The 26,630-nt window shown below is 35.6% G+C and overlaps 2 protein-coding genes and 1 pseudogene across 2 annotated transcripts; all 3 read right to left on the bottom strand.

Annotated features, from left to right (window-relative positions):
- Positions 1-719: 719 nt before the first annotated feature.
- On the bottom strand, positions 720-2,501 carry LOC100760793 (annotated as a pseudogene).
- A 1,560-nt stretch (positions 2,502-4,061) lies between these two features.
- On the bottom strand, positions 4,062-4,997 carry LOC100761081 (olfactory receptor 4C15-like). Its single transcript, XM_027422617.1, has one exon. It carries the CDS (start codon positions 4,995-4,997, stop codon positions 4,062-4,064), a length of 936 nt encoding a protein of 311 aa, XP_027278418.1.
- An 11,410-nt stretch (positions 4,998-16,407) lies between these two features.
- LOC100760498 (olfactory receptor 4C15-like) lies at positions 16,408-17,343 on the bottom strand. Its single transcript, XM_027421089.1, has one exon. The coding sequence runs from the start codon at positions 17,341-17,343 to the stop codon at positions 16,408-16,410; it is 936 nt and encodes a 311-aa protein (XP_027276890.1).
- Between the last annotated feature and the right edge of the window lie 9,287 nt (positions 17,344-26,630).

Raw genomic sequence — 26,630 nt, 5'->3', positions numbered from 1 at the left:
ACTGTAAACTTTTTCTGAAAACAATTATAAAAAAGTAGGATTATTTTTCTTTTAAAATTTTCCAAGATCACATTACATTACTTGACAAATGTCATTTTGAAATTTAAAACATGATTTTTTTCCTAAAATGATTAATTATGCTGATATTTTAACAGATTCAGGCTGAATTCCACTTATGTATCCCTGGGGACAATTGCAACATTTTGCTTTTCCAAATAGTCTTTGAAAGAGTAGATACACATTATTCAAAGGAGTGTCATACAGTGAAAAAAACCATTGAAAGAAATCATGAATGTTTATAAACCTGCTTCCAGTATAACTCCATGTGGTTATACTGTATACAGTATAACTATCAATAGATGCAAATATCTGATATAATTTATAAGTGAACATCATTTTCCACAGGGAAACTTCTGAATCATAAAGTTAAAAACTTGGTTGTAAGTGTTTTAAATTACATTAAGAAATTGTAAAAGTCTGTATGTCTAAATTCCTCAAAGTACAAAGGATATTAGAAATGTCATGTAAGGCTCATCTGAACTCAGATTTAAGTCCATCCTTTTGAAATCTAATTCGAGGAATTAAATTACTTAAAAAATATTTTCCTGATCTTTTTTCCTGAAAGTTATTTTCATAGAAACTGCAGTACAAAGGATAAGCAAACCTTTGATCATACACTGGTGGGAAAACCAGAAAAAAAGAAACATCTCTTGTTTTAAATGTACTTGAATATCAATCAAACACCCAAAGAGTTACTTTTGTGAAAGAGGCAGAATTGGTCTTGAGCTGCTTCAGTCTGTGCCTGAAGACTTTACTGAAATTATGGTCCATTCTAAAATTCACAGAGAGCTCAGATGGTGGACTTTGAGAAGGAAACTCTCAGGTGGTGATTCTCTCGAAGATCATGATTGTGAAGCTCAATAAGGGTCTGGATGCTTCTTCCACAGAACCCAACTGAATGAGCGCCATCTTAAAATATTTCTGACAGAATTTAAAAGCCTTCACTGAGCATCCAGCTTTTGTAAAAAGATTCTTCAAATCATCCATTGTAACAGAAGGGGGAATGTTGGAAAGATGCAGAGCGGCTGATAATGGGAAGATATTCTGGAAGTTCTTTGAGCCGGGCTTTTTAAAGCGATGCAGGGGACTATTGCTGAAGTCCTTAGTCAGACCTTGGTGTTCTTGTCCCTCTCTAGGGAGCTGAACTGCTTGGTGTTTGGACAGTGTAGCACGAAGTACTTTTCCATAAAGTCTCTGACCACATAGATTGTTCATTGCTAGCTGAGCTTGACTTGTGTCTGCCATCTGCACCAAGGCATTTTCTTTCTTGTTAAACATGATCTTCACTCGATGTACACCACCATACACTCCAAATAGGAAAAAGAGCCCATGTGGTGTGATAAATCAGGATTGAGGTTGGTGACAAGCAGAACAGAATTCCCTGGTATGCCACTTGCCCCAGGAATGGCCGTCCTTCCAGTGACAGCAGAGGAGGTGAGTATGAGAGGACCAAGGGCCCCAGGAACAGCTGGGACAGATAGACCTGTATAGCTTGAGGAAATCCAATGGCCGGGGCAAATCCAGCAGCCCCTGCATATGGAGAGGAAATTATACCTGGTGCACCAAAAGCAGTAGCCATAGGGGGTTCAAGAGATGGTTGACCATCACCAGTAGGAAGGTCTAAGCGAGTGAAGTCTCTGCTTTTGTCATTATTATATTTCACATTAAGCCTGGTGAGCTTGGAGAAGTCAATACGCAGAATGCAGCATGCATTATAGATATTTTGGCCATCCAAAGCCATTTTGGCATAATGTGCATTCAGTGGGTCAGCATACTGAAGCAAGGCTTGAAACTGATTATTCTTTGTAAAGGTGATAATCTTCAAGACTGTGCCAAATTTAGAAAATACCTGATGAAGAACTTCCAGAGTGACAGGGTAGAATAGGTTTTCAATAATTATCCGGAGCACAGGGCTCTGTCCAGGTAGCACTGCGCCTTCATTGGAAGGAGCTCTAGGAAGCGATAATTTTCCTGACTGGACAGCACTGACAGCCTGCAGTGCAGCTTGGGCTCTAGCCTGGTTAGGAAGATTGTCAGTCTTAAGTTCTCGGTGATTGGAATATTGGATATAAACAGGCTGGCTTCGTAGATGAGGAGTAACAGGAGTGTAATAATTTACCATAGTAATAGCAGCTTCTTCAGAAGCCATTTCTAAAAAGGCCTGGCTTTTTCCTTTCAACATCAAAAGATTAGTTACTTTGCCAAATGGTAGACCTAATGATGACCTCTGCTTCGGAGACATCACATGGAATTTTGCGAAGATGGAGAACACGGGAAGGCGAACAGGGAGGTCTATCTCCTTTAAAATTCTTGTTGTCATTCCCATTAGCATACACACCTGAAGGAGTTGAATTGTTCATGGTAGAAGGTCCGTTAATGACACCAGGAGAAAGAAGCTCATCAGATCCCCGCCATCCATGGCCCAGATGGAGGAGCGCTTTGTGCGGAAGCAGGCGGCGGCTCCGGGGACCAGCGAGCGGAACCGCTCCACAGCTCCGGCCGGTCCGAGGTGGAAGGAAGAGTGGACTAGCTTGCTTTTGTTTGTAGCATTCATGACAAAATCCAAGAGAATAACTTCCATTTGCCAGGTGGACCTTTCCACATCAATAAAATTGTTCAAGAGGAACGCTCACTAGTGTTTCTAGAACCTAGCCTAATCAAGAAAATCCTCGCATATATATGCCTGGAGGCTTGTCTCCTAGGTGATTGCAAATTTTGTGAAGATGATCACCCAAAGTGTCTGTCACCAAATTCATGATTTTTCTTTGTCTTCTTATTGCATTAGCTAAACTATGAAGCACTATATAAATAGGATTAGTACAAGTGGACACCTATGAGTTGTTCCTGATTTTAAGTAAATTCATCTTGAGAATTTTTGAATTTTAAGTTCTTTTTGAGAACTGCCTCTCTATTTAACCCAGGCATGGCTAGAACTTGCAGCAGTCTTCCATAACAATTTTGTCAGTTGTAGAATTAAGGTATAAGACTGTACTTCTTGTTCAAATCACACTTTAAAAATTCTGAAAATGTGGATTATAGACATCAGAGTATATTTATTCCTTTCATGCTACATGTAAGATGATTTGAAAGCATGTTTAATATAAGATGACTGAGCATTGAGTCCATGATTTGATAGTAAAAAACAAAACTCAAAGTTCTACCTTAAACCCTTTAAGAAGGGGAACATACCCAACAGTGTGGTAGAGTATATTCTTAAGCATTAATTCATACCCATTTTACATTGTTTCAAACACCACAGGACATGAAAAATTTAAATGACTCTTGAAAATATAGAATAATGGTATCCAGGAGCACCATAATTTCAATAGTCTACAAATTCAAGATACAAACAGCATGACCTTTCTATGTAAATTTCACATTTGTGTCTCAATACAGAAAGATAAATTGACATGAATTATAAACTATATATGCTGGCATTTATGAAATAAACGTGAAACATCAGACATTAACAAAGTCTGTACCCTGACTTATTGGGAGTAGATGTTGATTGGAAGTTGAATTCTGTAGGAGTGGAGACTAGCAAGAAGTGCTAGGGAGTTAGATGAGATAGGAGCAGGCTGCTTATGGAAGTTATGGAAGGAGCTCGTAAACATGCAAGCATTGTGAGGAGACCCAGAAAAGCCAGGAGGCCTCTATGGGGTGAGACAGAGCTATGCTTTCACAGTGGTTCAGAGAATGAAGGGTATAGAACATATATGAGTTAGCAGTGCCTAACTGATGAGCAAGGGAGCAAGCTACCCAGAGAATCCAGGTTTATGGGTGGAAAGAGTGGGCCAAACTGGTGGTGTGAGAATGAGTGTATAAGAAAGCTAGAAGCATGGAATCTTAAGTTGGTGTTGCCATTAAATTGATGTCCAAGATCTGTGTTAGGTGTACGGGAATCATAAATGTACATCAAGATTTGAACTCAGGTACTTAGGAACACACACCAAGTTCTATAACAATTTGAACCATCTTCTTATCCCTCTAACTTAAATGAGTTACTGTTTACCAGAAATATTAAACAATCTCCTCCACATTTTCCCAATGGCAGTCTTCATTTCTTTATTCCTGAAAGTGTAAACTATAGGATTGAGCAGTGGTGTCAGGACATCAGCAAATATAAACACGTTTTTCTCAAAAGAGAATGCAGAAGTATTTCGTGCATATATTAATATGCACGGGACAAAGAACAAAAGCACAACTGTAATGTGGGATCCACAAGTGGAGAGAGCTTTACGCTGCCCTTCAGAGCTGTGAGATCTCAGAGAGAACAAGATGATACAGTAAGAAACAAGTAATAAGGAAAAAATAATGATGCAAATAGACCCACTGTTGGCAAACACTAAAACAACAAAAATATGTGTGTCAGTGCAGGCAAGCTTTAGTAATGGGAACAAGTCACATATGAAATGATCAATGGAATTGGGTCCACAGAAGGGTAGCTGCAAAGTGAAGATAATTTGTATGATAGAATGCAAGAAGCCTCCTGTCCATGCTATCCCCACCAGAATGCCACACATCCTCCTGTTCATGATGGAAGAATAATGAAGGGGCTTGCAAATGGCCACATAGCGGTCATAGGCCATGGCTGCTAGGACAATCACTTCTGCCCCTGCAAAGAAGTGGATTGCAAATAGCTGTGTCATGCAACATTCAAAGGAGATGGTCTTCCTCTCATAGAAGAAGTCAATGATCATCTTGGGTGTGATTACAGAAGAAATACATGCATCCAGGAAAGATAGGAAAGACAAAAAGAAGTACATGGGCATACCAAGGAGTGAGGGACTGCTTATAATTGTGACCACAATTATCATGTTGCCCACAATGGTTGCAAGGTAGAAAAACAAAAATAAAACAAATAATGTTTTCTCAATTGTGGGGTTCTGTGAAAGTCCCAGGAGTATGAACTCAGTGACACAGCTCTGGTTTAACATGATTCTTGACAAAAATTACAAAGTAACCCTGTTCATATAAACTTGTAATTGTGAGAAAAATTTTCTTCATTTATTTTTAATATTAATATCAACAAATGAAATAATGCAAAAAATGTTCAGTACTCAACTTTCTTGTCAAGAGTATGTGGTAGTACATAGTATTACTGGTTTTTGTATGCTAATGTTATTAAAGATATTAAGATCAAACAAACAAAAATATTATTAACCTGGAGACTTTGGAGACACAGGCTCAAGAACACATGACTACTTGATATTCTGAAGATGATGATGATTGAGATATTTTATCTCAGTGAGAACTTCAGAGTACTGATGGTTTCTCCACAGTCTATTTCTCTATATAGTGGTTAAAGAATCTATTATTCTATTTATGTGTGAGTGAAGAATCTTGATAAGGCAAAAGGGTAGATGATCAAGAAACAGGAGCCAATGGAACAATGACCTACAAATAAAAGTTGATGACAATAAGAGAGGTGAAAAAGATCTATGGGGCCACTGGTAGTAGATCAGTATTTACCCCTAGTACACAAATGGACTTTGGGAGCCCTCTCCACATAGAATATGAATATGAATTTCAAACCATATGTCTTAGAGAGAAAAAGACATAAAGTTGAGGGATAAGAACATGGAAAGAAATTGGGAGGAGTTTAGGTAGCAAGAAACATGATAAGAATATATTCATAAAATTTTTAAAAAGTCTTAATGTAAAAGTTATACCAATTAGATGAAATTTATTCATTCAGTGCTTTTAGAAAACATATAAGAAATAACTCAAATTGTAACAATGTTTATACTCTTTGTACTAATATACCCAGTCTAAATATTTATTCTGAAAATTAAATTCAAATATTTTATATTAGGATATGACATGATATCAAAGTATTTTCTATTAGTATATAAAATTAACATTTATTGATTATCAATTTCCTTCCTTGTTATTAAACTCAATATATTTTTCTAAAACAAAGAAATATTGAACATAGAAATACTTAAAATATCCATAGGAAGAATTATATATAATCACATTTTTCTATAAATAAAACACTAATAATATGAAGATTTAAGCTATGAAGCATTTTTATAGTATGATAGGCAAGAGAAGCATAGGAAAATTAAGTGTCCATTTATTGATATTACAGAGTAGAAGTGAAGATATTTTAATATAAATTTTGTTACTATTATCAAAATATTTTATAATAAAATAAATATTTAAGCCACAAAATTAATTTCGACTTAAAGTTCTGGAAAAAATGTGTTTTCAGGTCAAGTTTTACATTATCAAAAGTGGAACTCATGTGCTAACATAACTCGACATCATATGCAACGTGTGTGTTTAAACTATTATACGCTTTCCATAAATGGTCATAATGCTGACTCAAACCCCTCTCACCTCCAAACACTCTTAGATTTCAAGTATAGACTTTCATGTAAGTGCTTACATATTATGTATGTTTAAACTTATTCTGAAAGTACCCATGGTTTTCTTGTCTCCAAGAGTCATGAATTTGAACATTAAAGAGCTGTCCTCATTCTTGCTTAGGAACCTCTCATTGTAGAAACTGGTAACTGAGCCATTTCCTTGAATGATGATCTTGCAGTATCTTCCTTCCTATGCCAGGTGTCTTTAGTGCCTACCATTTCCTTCCCACTTAATACAAGGAGAAAAAAAGCTAATTGCAGCATCATTCTATTTGCTGATAACAGATTGTTTTTGTTAACACAATGTGTATATATACTTAAAACTATCAGAGGATATAAGCATAGTTACTATATGTAGCTGTTTTGAAATATATTTCATACAAGCAAAACATTGTTAATACCAGTAATAGTAACTTATAGCTGAAATGATATTTCTACTTATTACCACTTGTGTTAAATTCCATAAGTCAATCTTATTTTAATATAAAATTATTATCTCCAAATAAAAATTGATTTTGCATGTGTAGTTAAGCAATTTCTAGGGCTGTAAAGTCAATGAGTACATTACAGATTCCTAAGTCGGTTTTTCCTCATCGTGGCTCTGCAGATTTCCTTAAATGGCACAACTCATTTGTCCTACAATTTCTGCAATACACAGAATTCTGTTTCTTCCTATTTCCTTCCTAATGGATTTTTGAAACTTCCCCTTTGATATCTAGGTGATTTATTTCATTTGAAGAGAAGGGCCAGGCCATTACTGCTACCGCTCTAGCAATCAACCACTTAATTTCCTAAACAGTGTAGATGCAGAATCCTAATACTGAGACACACTTAAGTGGATGAGGGGAACATAAATCAGACAACTTTACTTTACAAGGTTTATTATTCTAACTATAATGTCCTTTCCTTTGCCATGTGTTAGTATGTAGTTGTGTAAATAGAACATTTTATATTCATTTACAATGCTTTATAGAGCTTAGCAGAAAGCAATTTGTCTGCCACCACCCTATGTATGTGTGTTTTTTTTACACACATCAAAATATACTACCTTTAATTCAAGGTTTGAAATGGGGACTAGACTAGTGTGTAACTGAGTATGTATTCAGAAAAATGGTGAAGTTTTATTGAACACTGTACAGAAAAAGATGGTGCCTCCTATATTATTTGGCTTCAATTTCAGTATGACAAGTTGAAAATAATTTTAATTTCATTAAACTTGGAGAAATGCATATGAAGAAAGAAAATAAATACCCTGTGAAGTAAGAAGGAAAGGAAGGAAGGAAGGAAGGAACAGAGGGGATGGGGGAGAGAAGAAAGGAAGGAGGGAAGAAAGTAGATTGCACACTAACAACTAACTTATTGGACACTTAAGGAGTCATTACTTTTAACTGCTACTTTATGGAGTCTAGCATATCATTTAATTCACTTTGGTGTGTCCTAACTTTGACGATAAAAATCTTCATTAAATACAAGGAATATGTGCATCACAGTTGATAGAAATTTTCAAGAATATAATTATGAACAGAAAAGTCGATTGTTTCATTAAATACATATTAGCCTGACTATAGAAATCCAAATTTAAAGTGTTTTCTAACAATTAAAAGAAATCTCTATGAATGCAGAAACATGCCTGTTTCTCACCTCTTGTTGGTTGTATATAATCCTGAAGTTAAAAACCATTCTGTGAGTTCTACTGAAATCAGTTCATGGAATGGTGACAAAAATGCTATGTTTCAGCCAACTTTTCCTTATGCACATAAAAGAAAAAACCAGGTCTGGTATTGAAGGTGGAGGATATCACAAGTGCTTCTTTCATTCCATATTCAACAGGATTTATAATAAAAGAAAAAGAAGTTGTCAAATCCTCTCCCTAAATGCAACTGGGTTAATGGGTATTCCCTGAGAGGTCATCTACCTGGGAGACTCTCATAGCTTCCCTAGGGTTTGTATAATTTCTGGCTCCAAGAGTATCTGAGATATAACTTTGTGAATTTTTCACTTGCTTGAGAGTTTGTAATATTTTCATTTTCTTCCAAAGCTTTTAAAAATTTGAGGACTGGTTCTATATGAAACATTTTCACTTTCAGGATTAAGAAACTCTTTATACTAAATAGATTGTGATATCTTTTCAGAGAATTTATATAAAATGCTCACATACTCACCAAGAATAATAATAGATGGGATCTGTTGCAAGGAATTCATCAATCAGTCTATAAGGATAATATGTACTATTCTGGAAAACACTAGCAAGATCTGTTATTTAAAGAAAAAATATATAAATATATAATGATATGTATATTAATGAAGATACTCATTTCCTCTAATAACATTTTTTATTTTGCTTTTTTGACAATATATATATGTATGTATGTATGTATGTATGTATGTATGTGTGTGTGTAAGTGTATGCATACATATATATGTGTATACAGTGTTCTATGACACCATTGACTACACAGTGCAATTTCCTGTGGCCATTCCAATTATGCTGACCCCTTCCTTCTTCCAAACTGTACTTCCCCCTATATATGAGTCTGTTGATTTTGACCCACTGGCTTTAAGGTTGATGGATAGAGGATTATTTGATGTTTCATAGGCAGCATTCCTTGGGCCACATGCTTAAAGAAATGGTATTCTTTAACAAGGAACATTTAATTATCAATAGCTCCTCAGTGAGGCTTGGGAGTTCATGACTTCCTTCCTTATACATGATGAAACTTGTGCCAGTGCAGTGCAAGTATCAACAGGTAGTGATTGTTTTCATGATTGAAATGATCATGCAATTTCCTGAAAACAGTGTTTCATTGCAATCTTCATCATCCTCAAGTTCTTATGATATTCCTGTCTTCTCTTCCAACCATTTAGGGATGAGCAATAAAAAGTCACTTAATCCTCTGCACCTGGAAGATGTATACTTCTTTGAATTAAGGACCACACACTGCAAAAAAGAAGCTACTACATACAAGGCAAAGATGTGCACTGAGGGTACAAACACAAATATATAGAGGGATGCCATCATGTCTATTAATAAAACAAAGCAGTAGTAGATTGTCCCTTAGGACCTTGAACTTCGTCATAAGCTTTTATGCTTCTATCTTTAAGGCATTGGTGTTGACATAAATTGAGTAAAAGGGAGTGAAGAAATGACAAACATGTACAGAAAAGCTGGAATTCAGTGGAATATGTACTCTGATGGAGATGCAGTAAGAGAAAACTGTAAATTTAGCATGTTCATCCTACAGATCAGGGAGGAGGAGGAAGTAGATTAGCTAATCTCTATAGGAGTTCTCTCCCTCTCTCTGCAGGACAGCAGGCTCAGGTTGCAGTAGTCCTAGAGTAGGAAGCTGTAGTTGATTATTTCTGTATACACTGATTTTAAATAAGGATCATTCCTTGATAAATATACATAAGAGAACAAGAGGAATGTTTTGCCATTCCTCTGAGGCTGACCCAGGGACAGATTTCCATGGGTTTGAAGCTTTGATGTCCATGAAATGGTCATGATTATTCCAATAATGCACATTCACTATGGACTTCAGCTGCTCCCCACACTTTTGACTAAATTTGAATTGATTCCTTCTATGGAAATAAACTAAAAATCTAATAGGGAGCAGTTTGGTTACCTCTAAAACCTTCATGCAACTACTGCACTGACAGAATATCTTTGTTGGCTAAATCAGTATTCAACTATCCAGTATCATGTCCACAGGTCCACAGATTGTTAATACCTTTGATGATTTTTCTTTGTCAAAACACTAAATAGCACTTTCTTTGACTACGAAGGCTCTCCAGAGTGAAGAACGTTATTTAAAAGCTTTCTACTGTGAAACTCTATAGTATTATATGCTTTCCAAATATAAGAATACAGAATAAATGTTTCCATTCCAAAAGCAAAGAAAAGACCATAGGACAGAATGCTATAATTAAAGTAATAGAAAAACCAAGTAAGATAAACTCCAAATCCTATAGTTCCATATACTCTGCCCATCTAGGACTTATAAAGTATTTATGCAACAGTGATCTGGAGGTAATAGGCACCCCTGTGTCTCTAGGTCCACTGCCTATTTTACAAGCAACTTTCACCTTTCTACTCCGTATATGAGAACTTCTTCTATTATATCCCCTGGTCTGGCATGTTCAGCACTCTGTTGTCTCCATTGCAGCTGCAGTTGCCTATATATCTTTAAACAATAGCTTCTTGGGGACTCTTTGTAGGCATCCCAGCCCTTTCACATTTTGCAAAACTTTTGGATTTATCTGGAATTGTGAAACAAAACTTGATGACTTTTTTTCTGAAGTGATAAAAGTAATATTAATTAAAGCTAATATCTTGTTTTTGTACAGTCAAACCTCAACCTCCCCCACCCCCAAGTTCTTAGTTTCAAAGCATGTTTTCATGAACTTCTGCCAGGTGAAACTTCATGAACTTCTGTTCAAGATTTCCTGGATGACTTAGAGCCTGAGTAACAATGACTTTGCATTGTTTTACAACTGCTTATGACAGTACCTTCTTCTGATTTCCATTAATGCTTGGTTTAATCTTTCGCATTACAAGGACACTCACACCTCTCATTTTCATGCCTTTTTTACTTTTATTTCTTCTCCTCATTGACTCAAATAATCGAATTTGTCAATTAATTTTATGCAATGTGTATGTGTGTTTGGACAAACATGTGCATGCAGAGGCAAGAGGTAATCTTTAGTGTCTCTTCTTTCTCTCCCCTGTAATTTTTGTGGCAGTCTTTTACTGAACATGGACCTCAACTATTTAGCTTGATTCACTGGTAAGTACACTCTGTGCATCTTGAGTCCCATCTTCCTAAAACTATGAATATAGTCATGGCCAAATTTCCTATTGTGACTATTTAAATGGTTATTAGGCATGTGAACTTAAAAGCCCCACAAATTGCAAAAATACAATAGCAACTGAGCTATCTTGAAGACCCGAGCTTTTATGTTATTTTATATATTTTATAAATTACTTGTTGCTATTATTTGTATAGTTTTTATATTTATTGAAGCCATAGGGTGAGGAGGAGCCATAGGATGAAAAACCATATATATTGCTTTTTCAAGACAGGGTTTCTCTTTGCAACAGTCCTGGGTATCCTGGAATTCACTTTGTAGACCAGGCTGGCCTTGAATTCACTGAGATCAGCCTGCCTCTGCCACCACCACTGGGCAGATAATAATATTTAACACAGAGACAGATAGAATGATCAGGAGAAAAAGTTGTTGAAATGATTCAAGGCCATGTTAAAATAAATATCAATGTTTTGATATATAGAATCATCGTAAGATTTTGGGTTTATCGGTACTTTTATTTCATGTATACTTTAAGAAAATATTATTCTTAACCATAATTTTATTTATTTAATTCAAAAGTAGATTTCTATTGCCTACTTGCAGTTAGTTATGTCCATATGCATCCTCAATTTTTATGTTGAATACAAATTGCATCCTGACTGCAGTTTTCCCTCCCTCTTTTCTTCTCACTCCTGATCCACTCCTCCTCCTTTCCCTTCAGAAAAGAGGAGGCCTTCCAGGGATATCAACCAAACATACCATATCAAGTTGCAATAAGGCTAGGTACCACACCCTCCATATTAAGGCAGGACAAGTCAACATGAACTTTCACTTCTTATACTAACATTGTGTTTCCAAATAATTATTAAAGGTGGACAGCAATGTTGAAGCAAGTGATCAGCATTACAGAGACAAACACTAGATTCCTGTGAGTTCAAAGCCAATCTTTTTCTACAGAGGTCAGCAAGGCTACACAGTGGGACCCAGTCTCAAAGGAAAAAAAAAACTTTAAATACACTAGGTAAAATAGCCAATTGAAGAGAGAGTGCACACACATCAACAATCAAGTCAGAAGCCTACAAGTCAGGTGAGAGATAACCTCAGTAGCCAAGCATTCAGCCTAGAACTCCAGAAATGGAGAAACTGGGATAAATGATCAGGAACTACAGATACAAGCATAAACAACAGAATACAAGAGATGGAAGAGAAAATCTCGGGTATTGAAGATACAACAGAGGAAATAGATTCATTGGTCAAAGAAAATGTTAAATCCAACAAATACTTAATACAAAATACCCAAGAATTCTGGGACACCCTGAAAAGACTGAACATAAGAATAATAGGGATAGAAGAAGAAGAATACCAACTCAAAGACACAGAAAATATATTCGGCAAAATCATAGAAGAAAACTTTCCCATCCTAAAGAGAAAATACCTATGAAAATGCAAGAAGTTTACAAAACACCAGATAGACTAAACCAAAAAAAGGCCAGTCACCTTGCCACATAGTAATCATAACACTAAAGCATATTGAATAAAAAAACAATATTAAGAGCTGTAAAGGAAAAACACCAAGTAACATATAAAGGCAGACCTATCAGAATTACACCAGACTTCTCAATGGAAACAGTGAAAGCCATAAGGTAATGGCAAGGTGTTATTTGGACACTAATAGACCATGGATGCCAGTCCAGACTACTATATCCAGCAAAGCTTTCAATCAACATAGACAGGGAAAACAAGATATTCCATGACAAAACCAGATTTAAACAATGTCAATCTACAAATCTGCACTATAGAAATTACTAGAAGGAAAATTCTAACCCCAGGAAGTTACCTACATTCACAAAAACATAGGCAATAGATAATCTCACATTAATGAATCTCCCCCAAAATGAAATACACAAATAATAACAACAACAAAAAGGAATTAATAATAACTGATTATCAATATTCCTTACTATTAGTAGATTCAATTTGCCTATAAAAAGACACAAGCTAACAGACTGGATATGAAAACAAAATCCATCCTTCTGCTGCAAACAAGAAACACACCTCAATTACAAAGACAGATACTATTGGGAAAATATCTCCCAATCAAATACACCTAAGGAACAAGCTTAGATATCCTAATATCTAAGAAAATAAACTTCAAACTAAAATTATTCAAAGGAGATAGTCATTTTGTATTTGACACAGGAGAAATCCACCACATGATGTCTCAATTCTGAACATCTATGCCCCAAATACAGGGACACCCTAATTTGTAAATGAAACATTACTAAAGCTTAAATCACACACCAAGCCTAACACACTAATAGTGGGAGATTTCAACACTGCACTCTCCTCACTGGAAAGGGCTGTCAGACAGAAACTTAGCAGAGAAATAAAGAAACTAACAGATATAATGACTCAAATGAGCAAAATAGACATCTACAGAACATTCCATCCAAACACAAAAGAATATACTTTCTTCTTAGGACCCCATGGAATCTTCTCTAAAATTGACCATGTACTTGGTAACAAAAAGTCAACTGAGTACTAGCAGAAAAGTTATAATTTAGATGAATTTTGCCATGCTTAAACAAATTCAATACAGGAAATCAAATGGAAAGCTGAAACAACTGTTAGGGGAATCTCTAGAAATCCTAATCTGTAAACTAGTGTGAATAAAAATAGGTCAGTGGTTTTCAGTATTTACTTCTTGGCTTAAAAATGTAATTTCTTTTCAGTTGGAGTTTGAACTGAGGTTATGTAAGGACAAAATGAATCTACGACACAGATGTATGTTGTGTTGCAACAACCAATGTTGATACTTACCAAGAAGAAAGTTTGTCAACACGTTAGAATGAACACAAGAATCCTTGCTGCCTTCCTCTATTTCTAAAGAACACTTAAGACATACCTGTGATGTTTTTCTGAAGAAAAAGTAATGTTGTGTTTTGCATCACCTTGAACATAGTGGCCTATGAATCTGGCTTCTCACTTAACTATAAACTCATAATTGTCTCAAAAGGAGCTATAATAATAAGAATGAACCTTGGGACGCAGTGCGCCCCTTGTGGACTCCTGCCTTGAGAGTCGACTTTCCCACTACAGTTTTGCCACACCAATCAGCAGAGTTGATTTGCCCAACCTCTAACATTTTTCTCCTGGCACATCATTACCAGAATTTACAACCAAATATTCAGAATTAAAATACTAAAAGGAAAATGTTTGATTTTGAAACAAGATGTAATAGATCAAAATAAATCTGTTTGTGATAATACATTATAGTCAATTTATTTTATGGTTCTATTTTAAACATTGGATTAGCAGCTTCATAAATCAGTTGAGCCACTAAAACCAAATGGTTCATTTTCTAAGCCAATTCCTGGGAAATAATCAAAATCTTGGGGGGGAAATATCCTCACTTTGCAGGGAAAGAACATCAAGAAAATGCATTTCCTTTGAGTCATTTTTTCTTTTTTATTTAAATTGGAAACAAGTTTGTTTTACATGTCAATCCCAGTTCCCTCTCCATACCCTCCTTCCCTGCACCCCCCACCACCAATCCCCTATCCCATCTCATTTCTGATTCCCAGGGAGGGTGAGGCCTTCCATGGGGATCTTCAAAGTCTATCATATCATTTGGAGCATGGCCTAGGCTCTCCCCTGTGTGTCTAGGCTGGAGAGTATCCCTCTATGTGGAATGGGCTCCCAAAGTCCATTTGTATACTCACGGTAAATACTGATCCACTGCTAGATGCTGCATAGATTGCCCAGCCCTCCTAACTGACACCCATGTTCAGAGAGTCAGGGTTGGTCCTATGCTGGTTTCCCAGCTATCAGTCTGGGTTCCATGAGCTCCCCCTTGTTCAGGTCAGCTGATTCTGTGGGTTTCTCCAGCCTGTTCTTGACCCCTTTGCTCATCACTCCTGCCTCTCTGCAACTGGATTTCAAAAGTTCTGCTCAGTGTTCAGCTGTGGGTGTCTGCTTCTGCTTCCATCAACTAATGGATGAAGGCTCTAGGATGGCATATAAGGTAGTCATCAATCTCATTATCAAAGAAGGGCATTTAAAGTAACCTCTCCACTATTGCTTAGAGTATTATTTGGGGTCATCCTTGAAGATCTCTAGACATTTCCCTAGTGCCAGATTTCTCTTTAAACCTATATTGGCTTTAAGTGACAAACACAGAGCTTAAGTGGGCTAATCATTGTGAAATCTGTAAACTTCTACAACACATTTAGTATGATGTGAGCCATACAATTTATTCAGTTTTTTATCTATATCTTAATTATTATACATTATCAAATAGGAATGTAATACAGTGTCATTTATCTTCTGCAGGCTCTAAAATGTCTTTGTCATGTAAAATTAAGGAAAGACAAACATAGTATGAATATTTAGTAATTTTGCCCATAAAATTTAATTGGCCTGTCAATCATACTGAACAGAAAGCATGCTATATTAAATTATTTTCATGCAAATTCAATTTCACAACCTGCAGATAGCATAACCAAGAAGTGATATAGAATATGCTTAAATCCCAATGATCTTTATTGATAACCATTATATATACATGCATGTATTCATACCAAAAATTTAGAATGATAAAATCACTCAATAATTTGAAATATATTGCTTTTATGAAAACTGAATCTTGAATGTAGTTTTTCTCTATTGTATTTTCCATGCAAAGTATGGGAGAAATATGCTGTCACCATCTTAGCCATTAAAGTAATAACTGTGTAGGTAAATATTGACTTCTTTTCATTCCATTATATTTGAAGTGTACATTTTGTTTCTTGATGTTTGTATAGGGATGTATGAGTGGGTGAGTGGGTAGCACATACATTTTTGTAGACATGAAGAGAGTATGTTGTTTGTGCTTGTGCAAATATATGCAAATACATAAGATGATGTTGACTATATTCATCTGTTGCCTGATTGCCATGGTATAAGTTCTGGAATGAACTTTTAGATCCCTATGTTTAAGTACATTATCAGTACTCTTACCTTCTGGGATCTACTTATCTCCCTTGAACCAATACGAAGTTAAGGGACCTTGTGATGCCTAGCTTCTGACATGGATGCTGGAAATCAAAACTGATGTCCTTCTTTTTGCACAACGTGGAGTGCTCTTACCCACTGATCAATTTCCACAGCATAGTAAGGGTAATATTTAATATTTGTCAGAAACCACTATCATTTTCTTCCACATTTTCCTGATGGAATTTTTCATTTCCTTATTCCTGAAAGTGTAAACCATGGGGTTGAGCAATGGTGTCAAGACTGTGGTAAATATAACAGCATTTTTCTCAAAGGAGAAGGCAGATATTGGTCTTGCATATGTTAATATGCATGGGACAAAGAACAAAACCACAACAGTAATGTGGGATCCACAGGTGGAGAGAGCTTTAAATTTTCCTTCAGAGCTGTGGGCTCTCAGAGATAACAAGATGACACTATAGGAAACAAGCAATAAGGAAAAAATGATGATGCAGATAGACCCACTGTTGGCAAACACCAAAATAACAAATATGTGTGTGTCAGTACAGGCAAGCTTTAGTAATGGGAATAAGTCACACATATAGTGATCGATGACATTGGGTCCACAGAAGGGCAGGTGCAATGTGAAGATAATTTGTATAATAGAATGCAAGAAGCCTCCTGCCCAGGCAACCACCACAAGATTTCTACAGAGACTCCGGTTCATGATAGAAGAGTAGTGTAAGGGTTTGCAAATGGCAACATAGCGGTCATAGGCCATGGCTGATAGAACAATCACCTCTACCCCGGTGAAGAAGTGGACAACAAACAGTTGTGCCATACAACATTCAAATGAAATGGTCTTCCTTTCATAGAAGAAGTCTACAATCATCTTGGGTGTGACAGTAGAAGAAATGCATGCATCCAGTAAGGACAGGAATATCAAGAAGAAGTACATGGGGGAGCCCAGAAGTGCAGGGCTGTATATAATAGTCATAACAATTATCATATTTCCACCAATAGTTGCAAGGTAGATCAAAGAAAATACAACAAACAATATTTTCTCAACTTTTGAGTTCTGTAAAAGACCCAAAAATATGAACTCAGTGACACAGCTCTGGTTTTTCATGATTCATAAGATGATGGTGAAAGTAAGATTTGTTCAATTATATCTACAATTGTGAAAAAACAAATAATAAAATTTACAGAATCACTATGAACAAGTAGGTGTGCCTTTAAGCAAAATTATCTTGATTTATCTTATTTATATTAAGAGCATGATATTAGAATGTTTGTAATGGGTATAGGTATACTGCATGCAGACTTGAGGTGAGGATAAACTTTTGAATACCATAAAATAGACACATTTTAAATACTAAAAATGAAAGAATTTGCTATCTGGTGGAGAGAAATAATGTACCTTGAACAGAAATCTTTTATCATTTTCTTAGTGTTTTTCAAGTGAAATGTTAAAAACATTTAGGAACTATATTCTCAATAAGAACAAAGGATCATAAATTAAGAATATTGTCTGACATTTAATTAGGCCAGTATGAGAAATCTTTAGTCACTAGTCAGAACACTACCTATCTACCAACAATAAAAAAGGGCAAATATATCTTTTCAAAATCTGGTTGTACTATGGATTTGTTTACAACCATGCAGGGTACTAAAACATCATGTTAATCAATCTACAATTCATTAAAGAAAATTCTGTCTGGTGTCTGTGTTCAAACTGTTGAGATTTCACATTTAACTCATTGTTTTAAAATGTGACTAGAACTTTATAAAAAAAAATCAGGCTGCTTTCATGAAAACTAAATGTAATTATTCAGACTACAAGCTACTGTTAGCTCCAAGACTTACCCCCTAGTCATAAGTATTTGGCAAAAGTTATCTATTTTATTTTTATTTCCTCAGAATTTATAATGGCTTTTTAAAGATAAAACAAAGAATAGATGATTAACTTTGTATCTTAAGAGACCAAGGTGCTACCACCCAGGAGGTTTCCAGGAGAGTCAACTGGGTAAAGACAGAGATTGTTTTTCTCAATGAAAACTTCAGAGTATGAATTGTTATTTCTACCATCTCACTCCTTCTGAAAAGTTAAATATTAATACCACTTGGTTCACATGGGAAAGACATCTTGATAAAGGCAATGGAAGAGATAATGAAGAACAAGAAGAGAAGGACCAGTCAGCTAAACATGAAAACTGGTGGCAGCACACACTTGAAGAATGACTACTCACTGAATAGAATTTAGACTCTTGAGACTTAATTACTTGCCAGTTATTAATGCATATGGCTTCTTTTAAAGAAAATATAGTTTGACAATATATATGATATGAAATATTTATGAATCAACTCTAAAATATGTTCATAAAAAATCTACTTGCTCTTCTCCAAGATGATGCAAAAGCTCAAAAGAAAGTGTCAAATATCACCCATAGAAATTATCTCATATTTTCACTTGCACAGAAAGATTTAATAGAAAGAAATATTAAAGTATTTTATGATGATGATGTAAAGATGATTATGGGGGGACTTGAGGTGTGACTCAATGGTTAAGAGAACTGCCTGCTCTTCCAGAAGATCCTGGTTCAATTCCCAGTATTCACATGACAGCTCACAACTATCTTATACTCCAGTTCCAGGGGACCAGACATGCATGGAAAAACACAAATGCACATTTTAATAAATAAACAGTATCAATAATTTTGGAATAAAAATTGTAGAAAGAGATGTTAAAGGCCAAGAATATGATGTGGCTCCAGCCAATGACATGCAAAAGAGAAGTGAATTTTAGACACAACTCTTGCTTTGCATAACCAAAGCTAATAAATAATTTTCTTTGTAATTATTGGCAAGGCAAAATCTTGATTTCATAGTTGTAAGATAGAATCATTTCAACCCACCCTCCTTTCTAAGGTTCCAAATAATGGACAGTAGAATGTAAAGACCATCTTAAAGGGAAAATGCACTGAGTACACAGGTTCAATTTTAACTTTAAAGTTAAGTAAACCTTACCATCATCTTTTATGTTCTACTTAAGATTAGTTTCAACAAAACTAGTACTGACATTTTTCTAATAAAACATACAAAATGGAGACTGCAGTATAGTTATGATCACAAGGGTTATGACTTTAATGTCATTTAGAAGATGATTAACATAACATGTTAAATTGAATTGTAATCTAAATTGAATTTTGTGATATAAAAAGAATAATAATTGAAAATTACTCTAAACATTAATAAAATCTGTTATTTAGATGGCAAATGTTTGCAATTTTTCTTTACAGTCTTGACAATGTATGCAATAAAGCTGTGTAGCCATATCAATGAACCAATGCTGGTGATACTCTGGAAGCTTCCATTCTATCTTATTTATATAAACCTAAAATTAGACTAAATACAACATATAAACTAGACATTTAAAAATTCTTCACTTTCTACTCTTTGAAAGTTCAGGAAGCATAGGGGAAGCAGGATAGGAACACAATATTTTGCTTGCATGCATAAAATTTTCAAAGGATAAATAAAAATATATTTTGAAAATAAGTAACAAAACAGCTCAATGTCAAAATAGCCATTTTTAGTGAGTGAAGTACCACAGTCCTAAGCTGTCTGCTCTATTTAAAAATGTTGATAGGGTTTTCTGTTTGTTGTTGTTGTTGTTGTGTTTTGCTTTAATGGGGATAAACATGCTCCTATATAGTCCAGGATGAGACTCAAACTCACCAGATAGCTTGAATGCATTTGAATCCCCGATCTTTGTGCATCCACCTCCAAACAATTAGTTTTATAAACTCATAACACCATACTCAGCCAGCTTCATAGCTTTTATAATATTATTTATAAACTAAAAGTCAAAAGGAACTTGTGAATACTGATATCCACATTATTTTAATCAATGCTTGTGTATCTGAAAGAGAGAAAAAAACAGTTCATGGCTTTCTTTTATAGCTATACTCTTGAAAATTCTAGAGCTACAGAGGATGTCATTACTCATTTCCTTGAGCAGTCACTTTGGGAAGGTTGCCTCCCTGTGCCCAAATATTCACATGGCCTACTTCTTATCAACAAGGATAATTGCAGCACCAGTATATCACAATGAACAGAATTTCTTTCTTAATATAAGATATCTAATATCTTCAAAACTGTAGGAAAGATGAGCAGAAAAAATTGTTATTCTAGGTGATTGTTTTGAAATTTATTTCAAAAACAAAGAAATTACAAATGACAATGATGAATTAAATCTTATTTGAAATTGTCCTTTTTAAAGTCCATAAATCTACCATATTTTCATCTATGTCTACTATCTACCAAAAAAGATGTATTACTTGTCTGTGTCTCAATGGAAATTTCTTCTACAGCTCTCTGAGAAAGATGACTAACACCCTTTTCCCCTCTCAGTGTTGACCTGCTAATGTCCATAAATGTCTCAACTTTTTTATCTTAGAAACATTGGAGAGAGCATTTTTCTCTGTTGCTTCTCATATCCTTCCTAATGGATTTCTGAAACTCCACTTTGATGACTTGTTGAATCAGCTCATTTTTGAAGAATGATCAAGCAAGACTGTGATCAAGCAGTTCAAATCTTTGTTTTAGATTTTCCTACAACAGTTCTGAGGCAAAATACTAATGCTTAGGGGAACTTAAGTAGACATAAATCAGAAGCCTCCTCATTTTCTAAATAAATAACTTTGAACATATTGTTATTTCTGTGCCATATTTTAGTGTTAGGTTATGGGTATATATATATATATATATTCTACTTTGATATTATATTGATTTTTAGCAGAACTTCAAACTGCCATATCCCTATATCAGTGTTTTTTTTTTTTTTTTTTTTACAAAAGCTCAAAGGATACTACATTTATAAAAATATCAGAATGGTGAGTATACTCATACATAATCATGTATTTGGAAAAATAATGCATGATTGAGTGAATAATAGAATATACAAAATTTGTTGCCTTTATGCATTACTTGGTTTGATCACAAAGATGGAAATATAAAATAATGATTGCTTACATTAAACTTGAAGAAGTGTCTGATCATCAGAGGACAGGAAAGCTAGGAACTAAGAACTTCCCAGGAAGACAGTAATCAGAGGAGGCAGAGAAAGAGATAAAGAGAAGGAGAATGATAAGAATTAGAAAAGGGAAGGAGAAGGAGGAGGAGGAGGAGGAGGAGGAGGAGGAGGAGGAAGAGGAGGAGAAGGAGGAGAAGGAGGAGAAGGAGAAGGAGAAGAAAGTGTGCAGGGAGGATAGGAAGGGAAGAGGGAGAACTGGAAAAATTTACACTCTGAAGAGTGTCTTTTTCTGTGGGCACATGAGCAGTTACTAATTTCAAGTGTTATTTTTCTGGGCTCCATGTGTATCATTTTATAACTTTCTATATGCTCTAATTTTCCTAATAAAATTTCCTACTTAGAATAAGGAATCTGGTCATCAGAGTTTATATAACTCTCTCAAAAACACTTATTAATTGAAAAACCAATGTTTTAATTAAACAGTTTCTTGAACACAACATAAGAACTATAAATTGCTTTATCACAATTTAAATCATCTCTGAAATTGTAATATGTCTAACCATATGTCAGTTGTATGAAAAACATTAAGATAGCCACGACCTGCTTTCTGAGAAGTAGAGTCTGTTCACTGGTGATCAAGACACTGTTAGTTTCCAACACTTCCTGCCATGTGTAACAGAGAAGAGAAGATTTCACAGAGTCAGAGGAAAATGTTACCAATGCTTCACTCACATTGCCTACATCACATTTTAAGCATAAAAGCAAAACAAAAAAAACCTGAGACTCCACTTTAATAGTGAATGGAATTTAATGTGGGTTTCTTGAGAGTTGATCCACCTGTGAGACCTACTCTTAGCTCCCTGAGGGTTTGTACCATTTATGGCCCCAGGAGTATCCAAGGCATATTTTCATGTATTTTTTCACTTAATTGTTTCTAAAACTTCCATTCTCAACCAAAATCAAGTTTAAAATATTGGGGTGGAGACATTTATATTTGATAATCTTTAGTGTATTGTTACTCTCAGGAATAAAACACTATTATATAATGTATGGAGTGAAGCATCTCTGTGCAGAATTTAAGTAGAATGCTTGTGTACTAACCAAAGTAAAAGGCATTTTTTGTCACATGGAATCTACCAATCAATATATAAGGATAATGTATATGGTTTTAGGAAAATTCTAGCAAGGACTGTGTTAATTACCAGATCTATTAATTCCCTCTAGGAGTATTTTGTTTTATTTGCTCTTTGAATATTTCACTAATATATACAATGTATTAAGATCATACTGACTACCCATTACCTTCTCTTGCCCACCTTCTAATCTTGATGATGCCCCTTTTTTCTTGTTGGGTCCTCCTGTAGCTATTGCTTTTGTTTCTGACCCCAGGTCACTTGAATGATCACAGGCAGCAAATTATTTATTGGAGTTTTTCAACTTCCCTGTGGTTATTATATACCTAAAGAAAATAATACCCCTCCTCAAGCAATATTTGTGGACATCTCCTCAATAAGGGGGGTGGGCATGATCTCATGAGTCCATTCATTATCAAAGATGCAATGTAACATGATTGAATCTTGTGCCATTATTGTGCAGGTATCAACATGTGCTGTTTATTTATGAATCCTCAATCACATACAGTTCAAGTAATTTCATAGCATCTTCTCACTTCCAATTTCTTTCAGTCCATCTGTCCTTCTTTGAAAATATTTTCTAGATTTTGGATGGGTTAATATAGTTGTGCCATTTAGAACTGACCACTAAAACTACTTTTTTTCTATACTTGGAAGTGTTATGAGTCTATGCACTAACTGCCACACACTGCAAAAAAGAATCTATTCTGGGCTGACCATTGGTATTAGATAACCAATTCGTATGCTTCTCCCTGGAGAAGACTATCTCTTTCATTCTCAGAATGCCTTAATCTCATATAGTTATTTCAGATGGAAAAAGGTAAAGTTGAAAAAAACGCAATTATTTTATAATCTTGAGGCATAAAGAAATAGTTTCTTAAAAATAAGATACCTTTTTAATGGCTAAGTGGTGAATAAGTCTATACATACAAACATGAATATTTAGGAGCCTGACACAATGTCTATTTAACAAAATAACAGAAACAAATTCTTTCCTAGGGCTTGTGACCTCCTTCTTTATAGATTTTGTCCATGTTTACAGTACAAGGTATGTATTCCATCCTATTGATCACACTTCAAGTTGAGTCTCAAGGGATTTACTGTACCAGTGAATGTATCTTAGTTATTTGTTCACTATCCCAGGAGGCCATGCTCTTGGCTTGCTAAGACATTTCCTTTTTTGTAAACTTTCTTCAACTGATTACACAGTACCTTTTAGAACTATCCATCAGAGATGAATATACTAAGTAATTCTTGAGTGTAAAGGCTTATGAAATTAAAAACAAGATATCTATCTATAGATAGATAGGTAGATAGATAGATATAGATATAGATAGATATATATTTTCCATTCCAGAAAGAAATAGTTTATAGCAAGGAATGATTGTCCCTGGCAATAGGACCATGATACAAATATGGTACATGGACAAGCTTCTTGGAGATCACTCCCTATGGTAGGATGCCATGCTTAGCCTTAATGCATGGAGAGGGGCCTGGCCTTGCCCCAACCTATTGTGCCAGAGTATGTTGACTCCTCATGGGAGTCTTTACAGGTGAGGAGGAGTGGACTGGATGTGGGCTGGTGGGGAGTAGAGGAGAGTTGGGGGAGGCAGGGGGCAGGAATGTGTGTGGTAGAAAGAACTGTTTTTGGAATGTAAAATGAAATAAAAAATAATGAAATGGCAAAAAATATATCAAGATAATCAGACCTAAACAAAACCAACATAAAAAGTAAAGTTGAAAATTAAGCAACAATTACTTTTACTTTTTCTTGAAATTTTGTTCCTTCAACAAGTTAGATAAAGTGGAATGCAATTAATGTAGACTGTAATGGAGTCAGAACTAGTTTGAAAATAGGTGGTTTATTAGGAAGTACTCACTCGATAGAGCCAGTCCTGTTCAGCCAGTCAGGTGAGGGGAAAAAGAGACACATGTGTGTGCCCCTGATATTTAAAGCCTTGCTATGTCACTCTGACCATGCCCAAGTATTCAATGGTCAGCATCACCTGTGCCAGCCCCCAAGTGGGTGTGGACAGCATCACCTGTGCTAACCCCGAAGCAGGTGTGGTCAGTATTTCCCCCTACAATTCCCCTTTTAGTCTAAAAGAAAATTAAAACTTAACAGTGTAAATTATCTATAGTTAACAATCATAAAAGTGAATTACAAGAAGTTATAATAATATACTAATGTCACAACTTAACTCTATCTATTTCAAGTAAACCTTAAAGTCATCTGAAAGAGATGTCCAAGTTTGAATACCTCCTTCCAGACCCAACCATAAGCAAAAGGAAACTAGCCCTAACTAGATGTCAACAGTGGGGAAAGGGGGCATAGTATTTTCCAAGCTACTTCTTGCTGAACTGAGATGATGACAGCCTCATGGGATCCTGTGGGAAGAAAATGTTAGGTAGTGAAAGTCCTAAATGGGTTATATACAGTCTATGTCTGGTGGGAGATGCTGGATTAAAGGTCCAGGTTGAAGTCTTTATCTTGATTGAAGTTCTTGTACCCAAAATTCTGGCCAGAGTGTCAGTTGAAATGAAGGAAGTTGGATCCAGTGTACTCAAGGAGATTTGGCCCATTTTCTTCCAGATAGTCCAGGGATTGTTGTCAGGCAGTTCTTCATTGGCTATGTCGAACTCAAACATAAATGTAGCAGAGAAAGTTTTACTTGTATGTATGCATATCGGGAAGGGCAACAATGGGAAAATAACAATTATGAAGGAATGTATACCTTGAGAGAAAGAGCCAAGAGAAGACACATGACCTGCCCCAATATTTCTTCTATTCTGTATTACATCAATTAGCACCTTGACATAATACAGAAATTCCAAGCTGCAGAGAGCCCATAGGCTGAATTACTTTATTGATGACTCTCAGATCTGTCAGCATTCTCCACTTACCTGACTTCTTTTTAATAACAAATACAGGAGAATTCCAAGGGCTGATAGATTCTTCTATATACCCAGCCTCTAGCTATTCCTGCACTAACTTTTGTAAAGGCTCTAGCTTCTCAGAGGTCATAGGCCATTGCCCAATCCAGATAGCTTCATCTGTAAGCCATTTTAAGGCTAGGGCCTTTGGCTCCTCTGGAGGTTTATCATTTGTACGTTGTTTCTGTATAGCCTGGATGGTTGGTAACTTTTTTCCATAGTGCCTTACTATATTTTGTCTACCATCTAAGGATCGTACAAAACTTGTATCTAATACTGGAGGAATATTAATCTGGGTATATCATTGCTGTTAAAGATCATGACCCCAGAGATTTATAGCTATGTCTGCTACAAAAATGGCTTTAACCGTCCTCTCTGTCCTTCCGGTCCAATGCAGACAACCCAATTAATACTCTACTGAACTCTTGATAGAGTTCCAATCCCTAAAAATTTTACATTCACCTCTCTAAGAAGTCATCAATGAGGCCAGGGCTTTTGGGTAAATAGTTACATCTGCCCCAGTGTCTCCCAGACTTGTAATAACTTTATTATTTTTACTTACTTTCATCTGAGGACTCTTATCATTAATTGAAGTTTGCCAAAATATGCATTTTTCATCTCCTCCAGTCACATTTGATTCCTCATTACTAGCCAAACTACCCTCTACAGTAGTATCATTTTTTACACTAGGCAATGTACTATCTATTCATCTTGTGAGAGAATGTCCTCCACAGGGACTGGTAATGACTGGACCTTTCCTGATGTGGGGACCTCTGAGAGGCCCCTCAAAGAGTGTTCTAATTGTAATGGGTTTTCATGTATGTCTCTGGTCAATTTGCATTCGTTGGTCTAGTGCCTGCTTTTACCATATCTCCTACATAATCCTGAAGGTGGAGACCTTCTATTATGCCACATTTGAAACATGTAGGTTCTTCATGCCTTCTTGGTCATCTGGGCATTGCTCTTCCTACCCAAGTTCTTGTTCCATTACAGTGACAACATCTGGCCTTTTGGTGCCTATTTTGACCTCTGTAAGATACTTCTCCTTCCAAGCTCCTATGTCATTACCTTGAGAACATTTAGCCTCTTGGTGTCTCTTTAAACCTTTTGAGATTGTCTCTCCTACCCAAGCTCCTGTATCTTGTACTTTATATCAGAGATTAGCTGTATGCAAAACCCATTCTTCCAATGGTGCTGATCTGATCATTAAAGGCAAAAGTATTATTTTGCATATTGAGTTAGCATTTTCATATGCTAGAGAGTATATCATCATTTTTCTAGGTTCTGGGTCTGCTACCTGTAACTCTACTGCCC

This window comes from Cricetulus griseus, chromosome 6 (genome assembly GCF_003668045.3).
Source record: "Cricetulus griseus strain 17A/GY chromosome 6, alternate assembly CriGri-PICRH-1.0, whole genome shotgun sequence".
Taxonomy (NCBI): Eukaryota; Metazoa; Chordata; class Mammalia; order Rodentia; family Cricetidae; genus Cricetulus; species Cricetulus griseus.
This window is presented reverse-complemented; position numbering and strand designations above follow the sequence as displayed.

Coding starts and splice junctions, on each gene's coding strand:
- LOC100761081 (XM_027422617.1), bottom strand. CDS start 4,997: ATGTTAAACCAGAGCTGTGTCACTGAGTTCATACTCCTGGGACTTTCA.
- LOC100760498 (XM_027421089.1), bottom strand. CDS start 17,343: ATGAAAAACCAGAGCTGTGTCACTGAGTTCATATTTTTGGGTCTTTTA.